General features: G+C 43.1%; 1 protein-coding gene and 1 pseudogene across 7 annotated transcripts in view; one reads left to right on the forward strand and one right to left on the reverse strand.

The window, feature by feature from the left end:
- Nucleotides 1–20,918, forward strand: part of LIPK (lipase family member K) — a 49,312-nt gene that overhangs the window by 15,917 nt on the left and 12,477 nt on the right. For 2 of the 7 annotated variants that reach the window (XM_045439468.1, XM_045439472.1), the window contains 5 exons: nt 7,982–8,100; nt 10,496–10,610; nt 13,195–13,393; nt 15,295–15,404; nt 16,629–16,765. In XM_045439468.1, the coding sequence (XP_045295424.1) occupies nt 7,996–8,100; nt 10,496–10,610; nt 13,195–13,393; nt 15,295–15,404; nt 16,629–16,765 (666 nt within the window). In that variant the 5' untranslated portion in view covers nt 7,982–7,995. Of the gene's footprint in view, nt 1–1,417; nt 2,059–7,847; nt 8,101–10,495; nt 10,611–13,194; nt 13,394–15,294; nt 15,405–16,628; nt 16,766–20,918 lie in introns of those variants that run through there. The other 5 variants (XM_045439467.1, XM_045439473.1, XM_045439469.1 and 2 more) reach the window with 4 other exon arrangements.
- LOC123577613 lies at nt 7,125–7,303 on the reverse strand (annotated as a pseudogene).

The following is a 20,918-nucleotide window of genomic DNA, read 5'->3' on the forward strand; positions in this document are numbered from 1 at the left end:
CTTCCATTGGATTACCTTCGAAGCTTTGTCCAAAATCAGTTGACTCTGTGTGTGTCTATATTTGTGCAACAATTGTCGTGTCCCATTGCACTAGGCATTTATCATATGACACTGCCCCATAGTGCTGATTGCCGCAGCTCGTACACCTTGAAATCAAGTCGTGTCAGTCATCCAACTTCACGTCTTTTGCCAGTACATTTTGGCTATCTAGATCACTTTAAAATGTGATGTAAATTTATTTTGGCCTCATAAAATGATTTGGGAAGTGTTCTTCCTTTTCCATTTTTTTTGGGGGGAGGCCTAATTGTCATAATTTTTTCCTTAAATTTTAAATAGGATATTCACTAAGGAAACAATGAGGGTTTCCTTTGTTTATTATTCATAAATCTTTTTTTTTTTTTTTACTTTTTTCATGCTTATTTATTTTTTAGAGAGAGAGACGGGGTGTGAACGAGGGAGGGGCAGAGAGAGAGGGAGACACAGAATCGGAAGCAGGCTCCAGGCTCTGAGCCATCAGCACAGAACCCGATGCAGGGGCTCGAACCTACAAACCGTGAGATCATGACCTGAGCAGAAGTCAGATGCTTAACCGACTGAGCCACCCAGGCACCCCATATTATTCATAAGTCTTTTTAAGGACTGAAGTATAACTTGCCTCAACTCAAACAAAAATCATTTTTAACAAATAAGACTAATATTACTAGTCATGATACTCAGAAGTGAGATTTTTGTTTGTATTTATTTTTGAGAGAGTAGGCACAAGCATGAGCGGGGAAGGGGCAGAGAGAGAGAGGGAAAGAGAGGATCTCAAGTAGGCTCTGCACTGTTAGCACAGAGCCCAATGCGGGGCTTGAACCCATGAACTGTGAGACCATGACCTGAGCTGAAACTAAGAGTCAGATGCTTAGCCAACTGAGCCACCCAGGGCCCCCAAATTTAATTTCTTTAATAGAATACAGTTCATCAAATCTTCTACTTCTTGAAACAGAAATTGTTAAAGTTGTGTTTCTCAAGGAATTTGTCCAGTTAATCTAATTTATCAAATGTATTAGCTTGTAGTTTTCATCGTATTCCCTTATTATAATTTTATTATTTGTAATATCATTCATGATATTCATTCTTTAATTTCTTATTCTGCTGCTTTATATAACTCTATTTTTTCCCAGTGCTTATCAATTTTATAAATCTTTTCAAAGGACCAACTTTGGGATTTGTTACTTTTCTCTAATCTTCTGTTTTTTACTTTATTGATTATTTCCTCTTATCTTTATTACTTTTTTTCTTCTATTTACTACAGGCTTAATTTTCCTTCAATAAGGTAGAAGTTTGTGTCATTGATTGTTAACTTTCCTCTTTCCTAATATAAGTGAATAGACATAATTATATGCTACATGATAAATTAACATAATTATATCACATATTACTAATCTTGACATGTAATATTTTTTATTCACTCAATTGCAAATATTTTCTAAGCAAGCTTTGAAAACCCAGGAAGGCCAGTTTCTGTGTATGGCTCTGATGAATCCCAGTCTGCTCAATGAATAAAGCTAACGATGGAGTCTCTGTACCTTCATATTCTGGCCAATTCTCACCCCATTTTTGCAACAGAGTGAAAAATTGGGGTGTGGATTCACTGAGAGTGCTGTCCAAGCCATCGACATCAGCCCTGGTTGAACGTCTGCTTAATAAGCCTGACAGCAACTATTCTGAAGCAATGACAAAAGTAGAATGAAAGTTTCTATTTATTTCTCTCATTTTTGGGTTGAGAAATTGGTATCCTTGATGCGATCGTCACTGTATCTTGTCAGTGCAAAATGCATCCTGAGAACTGCCTCCCGATGATCCACATGAACGTGATATAAAATAGTGAAACTCAGTGTGAGACAGAAAAGGCAGCAGGACAATGTTCTCTAGGAAGTTAACAGCCTGCGTCTCCCTGCCTGCACTAGCTGGAGGGGGAGACAGAAAACAACCAGGAGAGAAAGAGTTTTGAGCAGCAGAGGACAGTCCTTCAAGCAGTCCCGTTCCTGATCGCCTTTTTCCAAGCGAACTTGGGTAAGTGCATAGCAGGGTCTCAGCACCGCGGAGGACATCTGCCTGCAGAAAACCTTCACAGATGACGTTCCAGTTTTTGGCTACTTGTGTCCTTTTAGTCTTCACTTAATTACACAGATTTTTTTTTTTTTTTGGTGTAGAGAATAGAAAAAAAGAATATATATACATGTATATATATGTAATAAAGCAGCATTTCCCAAGAGCGTTCCTTAGAAAATTTGGGCCACAGTATGTTTAATGGGTGTTAGTCAATGAATAAAATTTCACAAGCAAACGGAACTGCAGAAAAGTAGATTATAGTCAAACAGGATCAGAATGGCAGAACTACACTGATCCTTAATTATAATATTGTCAACCAAGACGCTCTGAGCACATCATCATATAGCATTTGGATATACATGTGTTTATAACGACAGCAGTATTTTTCACTCCAGGGGACATTTAGAAAGATGAGGAGGCGTATTTGCATGATGTACTGCGTGGCTTTTGTCGTTTCATGGGCAAGAACCAGGGATGATAAACATATGATCATATGTAATTTATATATATGATATAAGCTATATATGTGCATACCTATGTGTGTATAATATATACAGTCTAACACATGCTTTCCCCTGAGCTCTTACAAGTAGCATCTTTCGGGAATCATGTTTACTAGAAAAAGCAGTGTGAAATGCTGATTTAGACTGATAACTCAATATAATCTACATAGATTATATATATAGAGATTATATATAGATAGATTATATATAGATAGATTATATATAGATAGATTATATATAGATAGATTATATATATGGATAGATTATATAGATAGATTATATATATAGATAGATTATATAGATAGATTATAAATATGGATAGATTATATAGATAGATAGATTATATATAGATAGATTATATATATAGATAGATTATATATATAGATTATAGATAGATAGATAGATAGATAGATAGATTATATATATATATGTCTAATATATAATCTCTCTATATAAATAAATCTAAAATACGCATAACCTGCGTTGACCAAGTCTGGCGACTTGAGGCCCCAGGATCTCACCTTTAAGGACTGAGCACCCCTGGTACTTATCGTGTCTGCGCTCTTAGTCCTAACATCTCTGGGCACCGCTGTGAATCAGGAGGATGTCAACGTAAGATGCTGTCATGGAAACATGTCAGAGAAATACGAGGACTCTTGGAGTGTCGCGAAGGAGAGGTGTCTAAGTCGGGCAGACTCACCCGACAGCGATAGCTAATACTACGAGGCTCAGATAGGGCCGAGCAGGGCACCCCTGGAAAGGCCAGGTAAGCAGAGGCCTGGGGAGGGGTGCCTGAAGAAAGGCTGTTGGGTTAGAACCTGCCACAGGATGGAACACGCAGGCTCCTCTTGTCGGGACACGTCGCCCTTCCAAACCCAGACCCATTGCACAGAGGTATGAAACAAAGCGGCCAAAGGGGCTGTATGTCACGGCTGCAAAGCACAGCCTGTCATGACCGGTACATTCTTGCGCCATCCCTTGGGAAGACTCCAGCTCTTTCTACCAGCTGCACCCCGGCGAAGCCACCTAGCGCTCCTCCTCTGCACAGGCCCCCTCCCCCGCTACTCCTCCCCCCCCCCCCCCACCTCGGCTCTCCAGCGTGGCCATCAGATTCACTTGCAAGGATTGTAACTCGGAGGCCTCAAATGCCAACCACTCTGCAGAAACCGGCATCTAAATTGTAAATGCTTTGAGACAAAAGACCGTTAAAGACAAAAAACTCCCTAATGATTTCCCATAAGATAAATCCTGAGTTAAGGGTGTAATCAATTCTCAAAGCCTACCTGTCAGAGAGGACCCATGAAGGGATGGGGGGTGGGGGCGGGTAGGAATTGCTACTGATCCATGATCACAGCAGCGGACTCGGGGAACAAGCAGGTAAGCCCTGGAGCTCCGAAGGCCAGCTTCCCTCCGGGGGTGCCCAGGGATCCCGACGAGTAGAGAACAGAGTTCGGGGCTGGCCTGCCAGCACTGTTGCCCAACAAACTCAGATAAACTCGGCTCAAGAGAAGCCCGACAAGGGTTTGGAAGAGAGAAAAGGATTAATTTGGGGCGGGGGGGGGGGGAGAGGCGGCAGCTGGGGGAGGTGACAGGCTCCTGTCTTAACAACCCACCTCTCTGTGGCAAGGACACTTAGGGTTTCATGGGAGAGTTTGGGGACAGGGGGAGGGGTACGTGCAGGAGAGGAGGCAGGGTGCTCCGTCTTGGATGAGGGGGCATAGCCACAGGCTGGGAAGGGCACCTGTGGGGGTGGTCTTCTAGGCCTTTCGCTATTGCCATCAGGGCTTTTCTGGTCTGCTGGTTGGAATGTTCTTGCAAAACGTCTTGGTCAATGCCTCAGGGAAGTGCGACAAAGAGTAAGTACTCTAGTTAGAGGTTCTAACTAGTAGGTTCTAACTAGTAGGGTTCTAGTTAGAGCGTGTGTGGAGCTCCGTTTCTGGTTCTCCCTGTTGTGTCTACACCTGAGCAAGAGGGCTCGCTGGCGGACGAAATAGTGAGTCAGCATGGGGTCATCTTTAAGATTAAGTCGTGCACTCATTCAGTCTTTCACCCATTTATTTATTTGACAAGCCTTCATAAGAACCTCCATGCTGTAATCTCACGGTTTGTGAGACCCTCCGTGCTAGCTCCGGAGAGACAGAAATGAGAAGCAAAACACTTCTGTCCGCAAGGAACCCAGCCACCTAGCTGTTTCTCACTCGCTGGAAGACATATGAATCACTTGGAGTCTGAAAATGCAGATCCCTGGACACCCCCACAGAGTCTCATTCACTTTGGCTGGGGTGGATTCTAAGAGTTATCACTGTGGGGTTTGGGGCGGGTTTTTTTTTAATGGTAATCATGATGCCTATACTAATCAGGCACTTAGCAGCCAGAGGGCCCTGTAAACCTTTTCCGCATCCACCAGTTGGTCAAGGGCACAAAATGGTCGGCAAATTTCCTTCACGGTCTGGCAACAAGAGTCAGATTCTGCCGTCATCACTCTGTTTGAGCTCAGGCACATGACCTCTCTGAGACGCAATTTCATTTGAAATAAAGTGGAGATGATATTTCTTATCCCTTGGGATAATTTTTGAGAATGAAATGAGATCATATATGTCTGACACCTAACTTGGCACATAATTGGCTCTCAATAGTTGCGATAGTGATCGTTGTTGCTGTTGGTGGTGTTAACACCACCATTGTGATCAACCAGAGTTAAGTTCTATTAATCAATATTAATTACAATCAAATGTGCTATGTTGATATAAAAGTACATATTTACTACATTAATCGTATTAATTATACTATACATTAATTATGTTCATACATATACTCAACAGAGATTATGATCTTGATGAATCCAAGAGAGAGATTCATGGAATTTTCTATAACAATACCGAAGGCCTCTTCTGAAAAATCCTCCCATTTCCTACCAGCTGCGATTTACCATCTGTCTTCATTTTGTTGCTTGTAAACTTAAGTGGTTTCAGGGCAGCTGGGTGATCAGTCAGTTAAGCGTCAGAGTCTTGATTTCAGCTCAGGCGATGATCTCGTTGTCGTGGGATCCAGCCCCATGTCAGGCTCTGTGCTGAGTGTGGAGCCTGCTTAAGATTCTCTTTCTCTCCCTCTGCCCCTCTCCTCTGCTCGTGTGCTCTCTCTCTCTCTCTAAAATAAAAAAAAAATTTTTTTTAGTTACAAAAATAAACTTCGGTGGTTTCAAAGCCAAATGAGGACTATAATCCTCTTTCTCCCCATAGTCTCCAGAATTTCCATCCAGCCTGGATGGCTCAGTTGACTGAGCATCCGACTCTTGATTTCAGCTCAGGTCATGATCTTAGGGTCGTGAGATTGAGCCCCGTGTTGGGCTCCAGCTGAGCGGGGAGCCTGCTTGAGATGCTCTCTCTTCCTCCCTCTCTGCCCCTCCCCTGCTCATGCACAGATGTGTGCGTGCACGTGCTCTCTCTCTCTCTCTCAAAAAATAAAAATAAAATTAAAAAATTACAAAGCATGGAAAGTCCTAGGAAATGAGAAAGTGATCACCCAAATAGTCACCATCTAAATATAACCGTAATTAAAATTTGGTGCTTATGTAACTGAACTCACATGACTTCACTCCTCGGTGAGTCATAGGTAGAGACTGGTCTATGTGGTCGCACAAAATAAACTTTATGGGCAGCAAATAAGGAGATCACGGGGAATAACTTCCAAAGCCGGGAATCCCCAATGGGATGGGCTCCTTTCATGTAGGGTTAGGATGAATATTTAGAGAGAGGAGCCTCGTCATCCAATATGGAGGTAGGCATAAGGTCGTACCCGCACCTTAAGGAAACATGCTTATACACAGGTTGTATGTTATGTAAATGAGGCTTCTGCTCCTCCTTGGGTGGAGATTTTAGTATTATAATGAGGTAGAGGTTAACAGCTGGTCACAGCACGGTCTGGAGTCAGGGGTTGAGTTCAAACTGGTCTGGGTGGTCTGGGCCACCACAGCTCTCCCTCCGGCAGTCATTATTGCTTGAGGGGTCGTTTCTGTTTCCATCATGGGATGCTGTGCCCATCATGGGTTTTTCCTGAGTTAAGATATAAGCTTAGAAGTAAGTTCTTAAAAAAAGAACTTTAGGAAAGTGTGGACAAATATAGACAGGTACATGCAGGTGGGCAGTAAAGGTCAGGTCTTGGGGTCAATCATGAGGCGTTTCTCTTTTTCTTTCTTTTTTTTTTTTCCTCTTTATAATTTGTTTTCTCACTGGGCTTCAAAATATATGCACAATTCACATCGCTTTTCTCTCAATATTATATAAAAGAAATTTCACATTAACACTTATAAACATACTTGGTGGCTGAACAATTCCATTCTTTCTCACCCATAATTTATTTTATCGATCTCTTATGTGGTAAATTTCACTATATTAAGATATATAATCAGGAACGATTTTATAATATACTTTTTTTATGATTACACATACATTGTTTTTCCTTTGGCTAGACTGCTGGAGACAGAATTACTGAGCGAAAGATACGAATTTTCTTTTTGTTCCCCCAAGGGGGTGCACCGTTCCTGGACTTACAGCAATACTAGGTTGATGCACGGAGGGAACGGAGCAAGCTCCTATTCCCTCTTCTAGTTCCAAAAATCTATTTAATGTATTGTCCTCAGATAAAAGATGCATCAGATATTACACTGAAAAGAACAGATCTTAGCCAAAAGGCCGAGAAGCGATAAGGCATGAATATTTTTAAATTTTTTTTAACGTTTATTTATTTCCGAGACAGAGAGAGACAGAGCATGAACAGGGGAGGGTCAGAGAGAGGGAGACGCAGAATCCGAAACAGGCTCCAGGCTCTGAGCTGTCAGCACAGAGCCCGACGCGGGGCTCGAACTCACGGACTGTGATATCAGGACCTGAGCCGAAGTCGGACGCCTAACCGACCGAGCCACTCAGGCGCCCCGATGAATATTTTTAAATTTGCAAGACATGCTAATAAATTTCTCTCCATAAAGATTATGCCAGCACTCACTCCCCTGATCAGAAGAAAAGGAATTACGTTATCTGATAACTAGAGATATTAAGTGTGCTTTATTAATATATTGGCCATTATGTTTCTCTTTCTGCAAATTCTACATTCCCTTCTTTTGTTCAGCTGTCTATTGGAGACTTACTTGAAGTTGACTTCCTTCCTTTCTTTTTTTCCTTCTTTCCTTCCTTCTTTCTTAGTAAAAATTTATACTTTCTGATTTTTCATGGAATGAGTCTTGAATATTAAGTTTATTGCCTAGTAAAGTGTAACCTAGAAGCATGTTCCCATGCTCTCCCGCAGTAGTATTATACAAGGATTCTAGCAAAGTTCACTTTCAGAATTCTGTTTGATGACACATATGTTAATATTTTCTTTCCCAGGAAGACCCCCCACAATGTGGCAGCTTTTAGCAGCAGCCTACTGGATGCTTCTTCTTGGACCTATACATGGTTATCACAAGAAAGGAGGCATCACAAATCCTGAGGCTACTATGAATATTGTAAGTCATTCATTAAGAAGAAAACATTAAGATAAAGAAGTATTAATTTATCATCATTTTATATACAATAATTCAGATATAATCGATGTGCTTGTCTACAACCAGTTCTACATCGACTAAATCTGTGTTTCCTCCCCTTTCCCTGGTGTGGTTAGCCAGTAGCTGAAAGTTGCTAATCTAAGCTTTGAAAGACCCAAGCCAAGTTGGGCCAGTAATATTCCGTTTCCTGGTGGCTTGAGCTACCATCTGATGGTGGTTTCCTGAAGAGCAGTCTCAAGAGTTCATACTGATGACCTTTATATCAAAATGTATTTATATCAGAAATTTATATTAAATTTATATCAAAAGTGGAATGGAATAGTGTGCTAGTCAAAGAATATAAGAAAGAAAGAAAGAAAGAAAGAAAGAAAGAAAGAAAGAAAGAAAAGGGGAAGGAGGGAAAGAAAGGAGGGAGGGAGGAAAGGAAGGAAAGAAGGAAGGAAGGAAGGAAGGAAGGAAGGAAGGAAGGAAGGAAGGAGGGAAGGAGGGAAGGAAGGAAGAGAGGGAGGGAGGGAGAGAGGAAAGAAGGAAGGAAGGAAGAGAGGGAGTGAGGGAATAAAGGAAGGAAGGAAGAGAGGGAGGGAGGGAAGAAAGGAAGGAAGGAAGAGAGGGAGGAAGGGAAGAAAGGAAGGAAGGAAGAGAGGGAGGGAGGGAGGGAGAGAGGAAAGAAGGAAGGAAGGAAGAGAGGGAGGGAGGGAAGAAAGGAAGGAAGGAAGAGAGGGAGGGAGGGAGGAGGAAAGAAGGAAGGAAGGAAGGAAGGAAGGAAGGAAGGAAGGAGTGAAGGAAGGAAGGAAAGAAGGGAGGAAGGAGGGAAGGAAGGACAGAAGGAAGAGAGAAAAAGAAAAAGAGGCAAATGACTGACAATGTCCCCCGTTAGGGCTTCATTCCAATGGGATGCTCCACAGCTTGTCTACCTTATGCACCATTGATGTCCTCACCAGTGCCAAGTTTGTGTTAGAACTTTCAGAAGAATGAAATTGTCAAAGTTTCTAATTATTGTCTCCTGTGTGTTCCTCTCTCCACACTATTCAGCAGGTGCCCCTAACCTCCTACATGGCTGAACTCACAGTCCATGGCTATATGTCCTCGTATCACAATTTCCCTCTTCCTGTCATATTCGCACACATTCTCGTCCTTCCTGGCCCGGGTGCTTTCTGGTTCTTAATTATTCTATAAAGATAACAAGAATTACAAACATCTATAGAGCACTTATGTCGTGCCAGGCATTGTTCTAGATATTTTATGTATAACCCTGAGAACAAATCTGTGAAAAAACACTAGTATTATTTTCATTTCACAGTTGAGGGAAACGAGGGACAAGAAGGTTAAATAACTTGCCCAAAGTTGCCTGGCTAACAAGAGAAAGAGCGGGAATTCGATGCCGTACAGTTTGTCTCTAGAATCTAGGCTCAGAACCACTGTTTTAAATAGTCCCATAATATATGCACACCTCTGGTGCACGTTGCACGGGCAAATGCAGAATCCTGTGGTAAAGGCGTGAGCTGTGGAGCTCAACTTACGCAGACTTGCATTTTGCCCTTAGCTTTTCCTAGAGTACAGTTTCAGGTAGATCGCTCATCTTGCTGACACTTTTTTCAGTTGTAAAATGGGTATAATCCCATCTCAAAGACCTGCGCTGTGCGGAAGATGACCGGTAAACGGCCCTTCCCCTCCTGCGTGTGTGTCTCTGTGGGACGTTTCTTTTATCTGGGTCCGCTCTGTCTTCTTCACACCTTTCTCTCTGCCCAAGAAGCTGACCTGTCAGAACTGAGGCAACAAGTTCCCTTGACTTTGGTTTTCGGTTCAGTTCAGCCAACTGAGATCTTGAGCAGGAGAGCAGAAGGCGGAAGGAGGGTGAGATCAGATGATTGATTGCCCTGGATTCCTCCATGAGGTCACCCTAAGCGGGCTGTGCCCTTCTGCTAAAGGCCATACTCCCTCTCCACATGCCCTTTTCTCTCTGTCTCACTCTGCGCCTGGTGACCACTTTCTCCCACCTCCCCTCATGGGTGGTTGGGAACAACTCACTCGTAACTGGCCACAGGGTACCACGCAATCCCCCATGGTTTCCCTCATCAGATGACCATATAATTCGTTTGCAAACATTTTGAGAGTGAACCCTGGCTGCATTCATAATACCAAGCCAGGCAAACCAGGATATACGGTCACCCTACCTCGCCTTCCCATGCTTCTGTATGCAACCTCTTCCTAAAACCCTCCTCAAGTTATCCTGATTTTCCTGCTGCATTCTGTCCCAGGACGTCATGGAACAGTAGTTGTATAACTTAAAGTACCACATTGCAGTTTATCGAGACATGACATCATGAATGTGTCTATTTTCCTCCCCTCTTTTCAGAGCCAGATTATTTCCTACTGGGGTTATCCTTATGAAGAGTATGACGTTGTGACCAAGGATGGTTATGTCCTCGGAATTTACAGGATTCCCCATGGAAGAGGATGCCCAAGAAAAAGTAGGATTTATTTTGTTTTGGAAGGAATCATGCCTAAAGCAGAGATTCCTAGGTCTGCTCACAGTACCAGGGTAGCCTTTGTTCTGAAATAGTCTGGCCTGTTCCAGAAGAAACTCATCACCTCCACCGCTAGACTCCATTTCACTTGTATAATCCTTGGGACTTTTGAAAGCAGTTAGATATACAGTTGGCTAAAACAACAGGGGGGTGAGGGACACTATTACCCCCATTCCAAGCAGCTGAACGCTCACATATAACTTTTGACTCCCCCAAAACTTCACTACTAATAATCTAATGTTGACCGGAAGCCTTATCAAGAACATAGACAGTCAATTAACATATATTTTGTATGTTATACATATTATATATTGTATTATTATAATGAAGTAGGGTAGAGAGAGGAAAATGTTGTTAGAAAAATCTTAGGGAATAGAAAATGCATTTCTAGTATTGTACTGTATTTCTCAAAAAAACATCCACATATAAGGGGACCCAACAAGGTTCAAACCTATGGTGTTCAAAAGTCAATTGTATACTGTTTATGTAGTCTCTTTTTTTTCTCCACCATTTTGTCTTCCTTCCAAAACACACACACACACACACACACGCACACACACACACACACACACACACACACACACACACAGGGTATTCTAGAGATACCCTCTCTTCAGGCTTAAAAACCAGAACCCTAAGAGTCACCTTGACACTTTTTTCTCCCTCGTTTCCTATATCCAGCCAATCACCAAGATCTATCAATTTTGCCTCTAAATTTCTCTCTCCTCCAAAAACTCCTCTCAGCTTGGACATGATCATCATCTTTTGCTTCAGCTACTATGATAGCTTTTCAACTTACTTCACTTGTAATTAGTTCTCTTCCTAAGGCCTTGGGACTTCATTTTTGAAGTAAATCTGACCCGGGGCTCCTGGGTGGCTGAGTCAGTTAAGCATCTGACTTCAACTCAGGTCATGATCTCACGGTCTGTGCGTTCAAGCCCTGCGTCGGGCTCTGTGCCGACAGCTCAGAGCCTGGAACCTGCTTCCGATTCTGTGTCTCCTTTTCTCTCTCTGCCCCTCCCCTGCTGCTCTGTGTCTCTCGCTCTCTCAAAAATAAATACATATTAAAAAAATTTTGAAGCAAGTCTGACCCTATTCGTACTATACTTAAACTTAATTAAACAGCCATTTCTAGTTCCCTACGATCAAGATGGATCCCTGTAGAGGAAAGAGGAAGTCACTTGCAAAGCCACTATTTGCTTTCTTCTCTCATTTCTTAGCTCCTTTGATACTTTGGGGTGTTGTATAACAAAACCTCCCGGTACCACAATCCTTAATCATGTGAAGAGAAAATCTAGATTTTCAAAACCAGAGGGAGATGTTGTTGACCTTATAGAACCAACCGCCAGCCCCCAGAAAACTCCATGACCTTTGTAAACACTCGTGAGAACCCTGTTTGCCCAAACTCGATTTCAGTTCTGCCAGGCAAGGTAGCTGCCAAGACGCATGAGCTGGACGGCTGTCTGTACGATGAGAAGCTGTGGGGGCTCCGATCAGAGAGGGCCTACGGCCTCTGACTGCTCTTTGGCAATGATTTAGGAGAATTAGTAACACCTCTTCTTTCCATTCCCTGGAAAGTTCGATTGAATGGACATAGACTTCGGTTCCTTGGGTCGTGGTGGCCAGAGCCTCTTCCAGAGTATCTCCCAGTGTAGCCTGTCCGATCTCGGGAAGCTGGGCTAGCCCCACAGTGAGCTCAGGGGGTCGTGGGTACCAACACAGGACCACAAACCATTTGTAAAAGCCAGGAACGTGGTAGTCCCTTCTCTCTCTACTGTCTGTGTCTCAACACCACCTCCCTACCTCCTCCTTTTCTTTTCTCCTCAGTCAAGCTGCTCCAATTCCACATTGTGAGCAGGACTTTTATATCAAGTTAACAACTTTACGTCACATAACATTTCACTGAACGTCTTTGCGTTTTGCTTCCCGACGATGTAAATGAAACGATGCGGTTGTGTGTAAAATCTAGCCGAGTGCCTGGCATTCGTCAATATTCAAAATTGGCGTGTTTATTGTTTGTGTTATTATTTTGAGAAAAATTTAGTTTTCTAATCAGAGGTTCCTTGAGAAATAAAATGTTATTCGTAGAAATAATAATAATAATAATAGGGGAAATGATTTATTGTGTTGGACAGTCTCTTATGTATTTTTATCCTAATTTAATTCCTGTGACTCTACTATGAGATAGCATTTGTTACTGTTGCCCATTATACAGATCAGTTAACTGAGGCACAAAGGGGTTAGTGCTGGGAGGAATAGATTCTAAGCAAGAACAGCCTGACTCCAGCACCTATGGAACAACACAATATATTATTTAAATCAAAATGTTACAAGGAGGAAAACCAGACACGAGAGGATAAATAACTTGCCCAAGTAAGTAGTTCATAAAAGACTAGAACCCAGGTTTACCCCGTGCCACATTTCATCCCTTAACCTCTGTCCTATATCAGAGGAAGTCAGGAACAGAATTTTCCTATAGATGCTCAGAGGGTTCAGACATGAAATTCTTGTCGCCCGTGTCTTGCAGCTCCAAAGCCTGTCGTGTATTTGCAACACGGGTTAATTGCGTCTGCCAGTAACTGGATTTGCAACCTTCCGAACAACAGCTTGGCTTTCCTTCTGGCAGATATCGGTTATGACGTGTGGCTGGGGAACAGCCGGGGAAACACCTGGTCCAGAAAACACTTGAAATTTTCACCCAAATCACGCGAATTCTGGGCCTTCAGGTAAAGAGATACGTACTGATGAAGTGTGTACTTTGTTCATTTATCTATTTTTTTAATGTGTATTTATTTTGAGGGAGACAGAGAGAGAGAGCACAAGCAGGGGAGGGGCAGAGAGAGGGAGAGAGAGAATCCCAAGCAGGCTCCGTGCTGTCAGCGCAGAGCCCCATGTGGGGCTTGATCTCACAAACCACAAGATCATGACCTGAGCTGAAACCAAGAGTCAGATGCTCAACGAAGCGAGCTACCCAGGTGCCCCTGCTTTGTTCATTTATATGGACCAACACCCTTTGATTTTTCCCTTACTGTGCAAATACACCCAGTGGAATACTCAAGAAAGAAACAAACGTATCTTCCTCTACCCAGGCTCTGAAGAAATTGTCCTTATTCATTGCACTGATGTTCGTTTTAAAAATCCCACTTGTTGGGGCGCCTGGGTGGCGCAGTCGGTTAGGCGTCCGACTTCAGCCAGGTCACGATCTCACGGTCCGTGAGTTCGAGCCCCGCGTCAGGCTCTGGGCTGATGGCTCAGAGCCTGGAGCCTGTTTCCGATTCTGTGTCTCCCTCTCTCTCTGCCCCTCCCCCGTTCATGCTCTGTCTCTCTCTGTCGCAAAAATAAATAAACGTTAAAAAAAAAATAAAAAAAAAAAATAAAAATCCCACTTGTTGGGGCACCTGGGTAGCTCAGTCATTTAAGCATCTGACTTCCGTTCAGGTCATGATCTCATGTCTCATGAGTTCAAGCTCCGCGTTGGGCTCTGTGCTGACAGCTCAGAGCCTGGAGCCAGCTTCAATTTAAAGCCAGCTTTAAAATTTAAAAATTAAAAAAAATTTTTAATAAGTGAAATAAATAAAAAGCCCATGTGTTGGTGTCTGGAGGGCGTGTGTGTGCAAGGTATATATGCAAAAAAAAATCAAAACGCAAAGGTCATCTTTAGAAAGGTTAACTCCAGGACTCTCACTTTGTCAGTGTGGACCCCAAAGGAAGGTTACAAGGTGTGCTTACTAAAGAGGAAGAAGGAAACCAATCGAGAAATGGGACCAGAAACAAAATTCTGGGCGAAAATTCTGGGAGCCAGACATCCGTGATAAGCCAAGAGGGAGCCTAGAGTGAGTTTGCACAGATGGTATTTTAAATGTTGATTCACTCCGTAGTGAACAAACCATAGGCTGGCGGGGCTGAAGCCGTCCCTGGAGCCAGGTCCCGGGGAAAGAAAGAGAAAGCCTGACCACAGAATGACTGAGGAGCAGTGCCCCTGGGGCACGGCTGCTTCATTACAGCAGGAAGCCCCGTGCTGACACAGGAGCTAAGAAGTCTGCCTTGAAGGTCGCTGAAGTCATTTGTTCCTTGGTTTCATTCTTAGAAGCCACATGGCATTTGCTGACTCCACACCCCAGGGCTGTTGTGTCACGGGTGATGACAGACAGCATGAGGATATGTCCTAGGGGAGCGTTTTCCCAACTCTGCACAGGAAAAGAGGCCCTGTGAAAACGTGCAGATTACCAGGCCTCTTCCCCGGAAATTCCGAGGCCGTCTGTCCAGGCTGAGGTCTACAAATCTACTTGCTTTATTCTGTTTACAACGTAGGCATTCCAGGAATTGTTCTTTTCAAGGGAGTTTGGTAAATCTGCCGTAGAGTGAGGTGAAACATGACCAGCCTTACAGGAAGATCCTCTGTGGGCCTCTACAAAGCAGATTTTTCTGACTCTGGTTTCGTAACCCTGTTACTCTTGCAATCCAGGTGACATCCTCAGAGGGTGCAGAGATGCCTAATGCTATATATTGACTCCAGTCTTAAATCGACAAGCGCCAAGTATCTGTGGCTGTAGTAAGGTGTTCGAACACTGTAGGCCTGACAATGAGGTGCTTTTTCTCCAATTTTGTTGTTCTTTCTCTTTGGCAGTTTGGATGAGATGGCTAACTACGACCTTCCAGCCACAATCAATTTTATTGCAGAGAAAACGGGACAAGAGCGACTCTACTACGTGGGCCACTCCCAAGGCACCACCATCGGTGTGTTTGGGCAGGGGTGACCTGAGAGTGTCAGAGGAAGGGGTCAGGGCTACCTCCCTCTGCACAGTGTCTCTAGCTTGTGGACTCGACCTGGGAAACCCTCTGGCTGGTTTCTGAAGAGTAACTAAAACAAGGATGACAACAGGGATACACACACACACACACACACACACACACACAGGCTGCCCCCCCCCCCCCCCGTTGAATTTGGAGATTGTTGGAGATTGATAGCTAAGCCCGAGGGAGAGAGAATTATTCATTTGTGTATACCACACACATTTGTCACACCGGTTTAGATGCTGGGGAGGCAGAGACAAAAATCATATGCATCTTTCCCTTAAAGAGCTTGCAGCCTAATGAGGACACCAAGAAGAAAGCAGAGAATTACAGATCGTGGGGACGAAATGTCACCATCAGTGTTTTTTGCAGTTCCGAGAGGCACTGAGGCCGTGTGGGCAATGCCACGAGGCACCTCGCTCCCTTCCCTGATCCCCATTAGCTAGACGCCTCAACAATACCAACACCATTTCCACCAGGCTCTTTTCTGTATCTGGATCCTAATCAGGTTTCTGGCGTAAAGTAGGTCTTTCCACGCCCGTACTAGGCGATGCATCTTCCCCACACCTCTCATGCGACCTACAAACATTTGAGATCGCTATCATCCATGTGTTACAAACGGCTGAATTTGGAAATCCTTTCTAATGGTGAGAATGCCAAATAATACCTTCAGTTTTATGCATACGTAATTTAACCTTCAAAAGATTCATCCGCGAAGGATCCTGTTTTCCACATTGGCAGACTGGGAAAGCGGAGACTTGCGTGGGGAGGTAACGTGCTCAAATCTCCACACAGCTACTGAATGGGAAGCCACAATCATAGCCCAATGTTGTCTAGTATTAAGGAGCATGGCCAAAGGAGAATGGCCCTTGGGGTTTACCTAGGTATGCCCCACAGTGGGTGTTTGAACCCTTTCTGCAACACTCTCTACCAGTAGACTTAAATTCTCCAGGGACAGGAAAGTCACTGTATTTTGAATTAGTCAATTCCACCCTTGAGAAGTTTAGAGAATTCTTCCTACAGATGGTACTTACTCTAAGTTGTTGTTGTTGTTGTTGTTGTTTCAGTTGCTGTTGTTGTTCTTTTTAATAGGACTACTTTTGCTATCATTTACGATGAATGAAGAATTGTTCGAAACCTACAAACTAGTGTCTTCTTCCCTTCCAGCTTTCATAGCATTCTCTACAAATCCAGAGCTGGCTAAAAGGATTAAGATATTTTTCGCATTGGCTCCAGTCATCACGGTGAAATACACCCAAAGTCCTATGAAAAAATTAACAACTCTTAACAGAAAAGTAGTCAAGGTATGTGGCTCCTCCAAGTTTAAATCTGTAGTAACTAAAACGAGCTCCGTTTTTGCTGATTTCAAGAGAAGAGAACCTTAGACAAAATGGCATTTTATAAACTTCTGAGACGATGACAGATAGAAGCTATCGATAGAGACGTACCGTGGTGTAATTTTACCAACAGGGTTCAGAGAGCTCACTCCGATGCCATTCTACGCTATTGTCTAAATCCACATCTACAGGCTTCTGTCCGTGTCATTCCTCAATCACAGATAAAGCAAATGTTGATTTGATTAATTGATTTGTTTAATCTAGTAGGTTAAATTTCTCTCTGGCAGCCCCTGGTTTTTCAGGAGAAGTATGGAGTAGTAGTTAAAATCACCACACGGAGCCAGATGGCACGGGGTTGGATCCTAGCTAGCTGGGTAAATTTGGTCAAGACCTGAAATGTTTGGGGAATCATTTTCTTCATCTGTAAAGGGGGGATCATAATAGTTCCCACGCATAGGGCTGCTTTAAGGATTGAGGTCAGACGTGTGAATCCCTTAGAACCAGGACTTGCACATTCTAAGCTTTTAATAAATATCAGCTACTTGTTGCTGTCATGATTTGCACAGACCATACCTTCTCCCCATCACTGAAAGTCCAGCTTTTAGTGATTCTCTGTCTGTCAAGTCCTCAAAATCTGGACAATATCCTGAAGTCCAGATTCTCTGTGCTGGCTGACGGCTAACTAATCTGATCAGTTATTCGGCTGAAGTGAATTGGTCCATGTGGCTTAGTGTGTTTTTCTCTTCCATATTGATATGGGCTTCTCCCAGGGCTGACTAAGAGCGATCCTTGTGATTTCAGTGAAAGCGGATAAAAGTAAGATAATCTTTATGGAAGCCAGAGATTTGGGTTTGTGAGAAATAATTAAATTAGCCCATGGTGATTCAATTCGACACTGATACAACCCAGAAAGACACAGATAAATGAAAAGATAGCCTATGTTCACAAATTGGAAGGATTAATACCATCAGTATGTCCATACATCCCAAAGTGAATTGTAGATTCAGTGCAGTCCCTATCAAAATTCCAATGGTATTTTTCACAGAAAAAAAAAAAAAAAAGAAAACCCTATCCTAAAATTTGTGTGGAAATACAAAGACCCCAAATAGCCCAACCAATCTTATGAAAGTAGAACTAAAGTGAAGGCACCACACTTCCTGTGTTCAAACTATATTGCAAAGCTATAGTAATAAAAACAGTATTGTACTAGCATAAAAACAGGTACATAGAGCAGTGTGTTAGGGATCCAGAAGGAAACCCACTCCTATTGCCAACTAAATTTTGACAAGGGTGCTATGGACACAGTGGGGGAAAGATAGTCTCTTCAATACATGGTGTTTGGATAACTGGATAGCCACATGCAAAAGAATGAGGCCGAACCCTTATGTTATACCACTCACAAAAATTAACTTGAAATGGATTAAAAACTTACATTTAAGACTTGAAATCATAAAGCTCCTAGAAGACAACATAGGGAAAATGCTCCTTGACCTTCGTCTTGGCCAATGATTTTCTGGGTAAGACAGCAAAAGAACAGGCAATAAAGGCAAAAATAAACAAATGGGACTAACTAAAAAGCTTCTGCACAGCAAAGGGAACATTTCAATATGTTGAAAATGCCACCCACAGAATAGGAGAAAATATTTGCAAACCATGTATCTGATAAGGGATTAATAACCAAATATATAAAACACTCATACAATTCAATAGCAGAAAAGCAACTAATCCAGTTTTAAAGAGGGCATTTTCCCAAAGAAGACATGCAAATGGCCAATAGGTACATGGAAAGATGTTCGACATCACTCACCATCAGGGAATGCAAATCAAAACCACCATGGAGTATTACCTCCTACCTGTTAGAATGGCTATTATCTTTTTTAATGTTTATTTATTTTTGAGAGAGAGAGAGAGAGAGAGAGAGAGAGATCATGAGCGGGGGAGGGGCAGAGAGACAGGGAAACAGAATTCCAAGCAGGCTCCAAGCTACCAACCAAGAGCCGGATGCGGGTCTTGAACTCATGAAGCCTGAGATAATGACCTGAGCTGAAATCGAGTAAGGCACTTAACCAACTGAGCCACCCAGTCACCTCTAGAACGGCTGTTATCAAAAAGACAAGAAATAACAACTGTTGGCAAGGATGTTGAGAAAAGGGAGCCCTTATACACTGCTGGTGGAAATGTAAATTAGTATAACCCTTATGGAAAACAGTGTAGAGATTTCTCAACAAATGAAAATGGGAAAATTTTAAAGAGTATTAAAGAGCCAAAAGAAAGTAAGGAAATACAGCCATTTGCAACATGGGTGAAACTGGGGGGCATAACACCAAATGAAATAAGCCAGACAGAGAAAAACAAATACTGTACTGAATCCCTTATATGTAGAATCTGATATTAAAAAGCCAATTTCCTAGAAAAGGGGAATAGAACGGTGGCTACGAGCGGCTGGAGGAAGGAGACATGGGGAAATGTAGGTCAAAGTGTACAAACTTTCGTTTATAAGATATTTAGTGTCTTATGGCGCCAATTATCCCTCAATAAAGTTGAAAGTGAATGAATGAATGCACGCATGCATGGATGAATGAGTAAAAAAATGGGTAAAAATGTGTCAAGTTGTTTGGGAGATTCACTGAGATGATACATGTTTAAGCATAGTACCAGGCCTACGGCAGGTATTCAGTAGATATTATCTAGTAGTATTCATTGAGTTTATTTTGGATTCAAAGCCACAGCACTTGGCGTTTCAGATTTCCTGTTTGCCAGTTGTTTATCCCCTCCTTCGCTCCCGCCCCTTGTCTGGTCCCCGGGCATTTACGTGTTCTTGTATCTTGCTTGCTTTGACCCTTTGCTCCTTACATGTTATTTAAACAGTGAGCATTGTTAGTATTGTCTTCGTTTCTTAAAAGAAAACCGTGAGGCTCAAAGAGGCTAAGCAGCCTGTCCCGAATGACCCAGCTAGTGGGTGACAGAACCAGAACTTGAACCCAGATCTGACCGGGTCATCGATGGTGGGTGCTCTTTCTTCTGTGTAGCTATTTCCCCCCCCTTTCCAATGCCAGCCTGAAGAAGTCAGTCCGGGATCCTTAGGGTGCCGCGCTCAGCAAGCCACGGACAGCTGCATCCAGCCCATGGTCGTCTTGGCAAGTCATGTGACCTGGCATGGAGCCATGTACCCAAAAGGAGTGGTGCCTTTTTAAATTCACCCAGTTACCGAAAGAGCAAATTGAAGAATCTTGTGCTGTTATGGGACACACACGCCCCCTCCAGAATGAACTTGGAATTACATTCTACAAGCCACGTTTGCCACGCTATACAAATGGGCGCTGTGTGGCTGGCTGGCCTGCGTTACTCTCCTCTCTTTTTAGGTTAGGGGGAAGGAGCAGTTATTTGTCCCTGGGTAAATATATGACCGTTTTGCAGAGTCACTCATGCATGGGTGTAGAGGTAAAGTCAGCGACTGCCATGCTAATTCACCCAGTATTTGGAAATACCGGCTGTCAGAATAAAGAACGAGGGCCTTTTATGGCAGATGGAACCTCTTTCTTCTTCTTTTGGAATGTTTCTTTAATTTTGAGACACAGACAGGGAGAGAGAGAGAGTGCATGTGAATGGGGGAGGGTCAGAGAGAGAGAGAATCCCAAGCAGGCTCCACGCTGTCTGCGCACAGCCCGACTTGGGTCTCCATCTCACAAACCGGGACGTCATGACTTGAGGTGAAATCAAGAGTCAGACGCTTAGCCGACTGAGTCACCCAGATGCCCCTAACCTCTTTCTTCACATCATGTTTCCACGGTTGCTCACTTCTCTGAACTGGTACTTCCTTTTCATACGGAGTTTCTGCCAAGGGTGGATGATGAAGATATTGGTCGTTGAAAACGAAAAATGTTAGGGGAGGCCTGGGTGGCTCAGTCGGGTAAGCAGTGGACTCTTCATTTCAGCTCGGGTCACGATCGCGTGGTTTTGTGAGTTTGAGCTCCCCGTTGGGCTCTGCGCTGGTCGCACTGGTGCTGTCTCTCTCCAGATAAACAAATACACTATAAAAATTTTTTCTAATGTTAAAAAGAAAAAGAAAAATGTTCACTGGTGAAAACCAGACCCTGCTTCCTACCTTCATTACTTATTC

This window comes from Leopardus geoffroyi, chromosome D2 (genome assembly GCF_018350155.1).
Source record: "Leopardus geoffroyi isolate Oge1 chromosome D2, O.geoffroyi_Oge1_pat1.0, whole genome shotgun sequence".
Classification (NCBI taxonomy): domain Eukaryota; kingdom Metazoa; phylum Chordata; class Mammalia; order Carnivora; family Felidae; genus Leopardus; species Leopardus geoffroyi.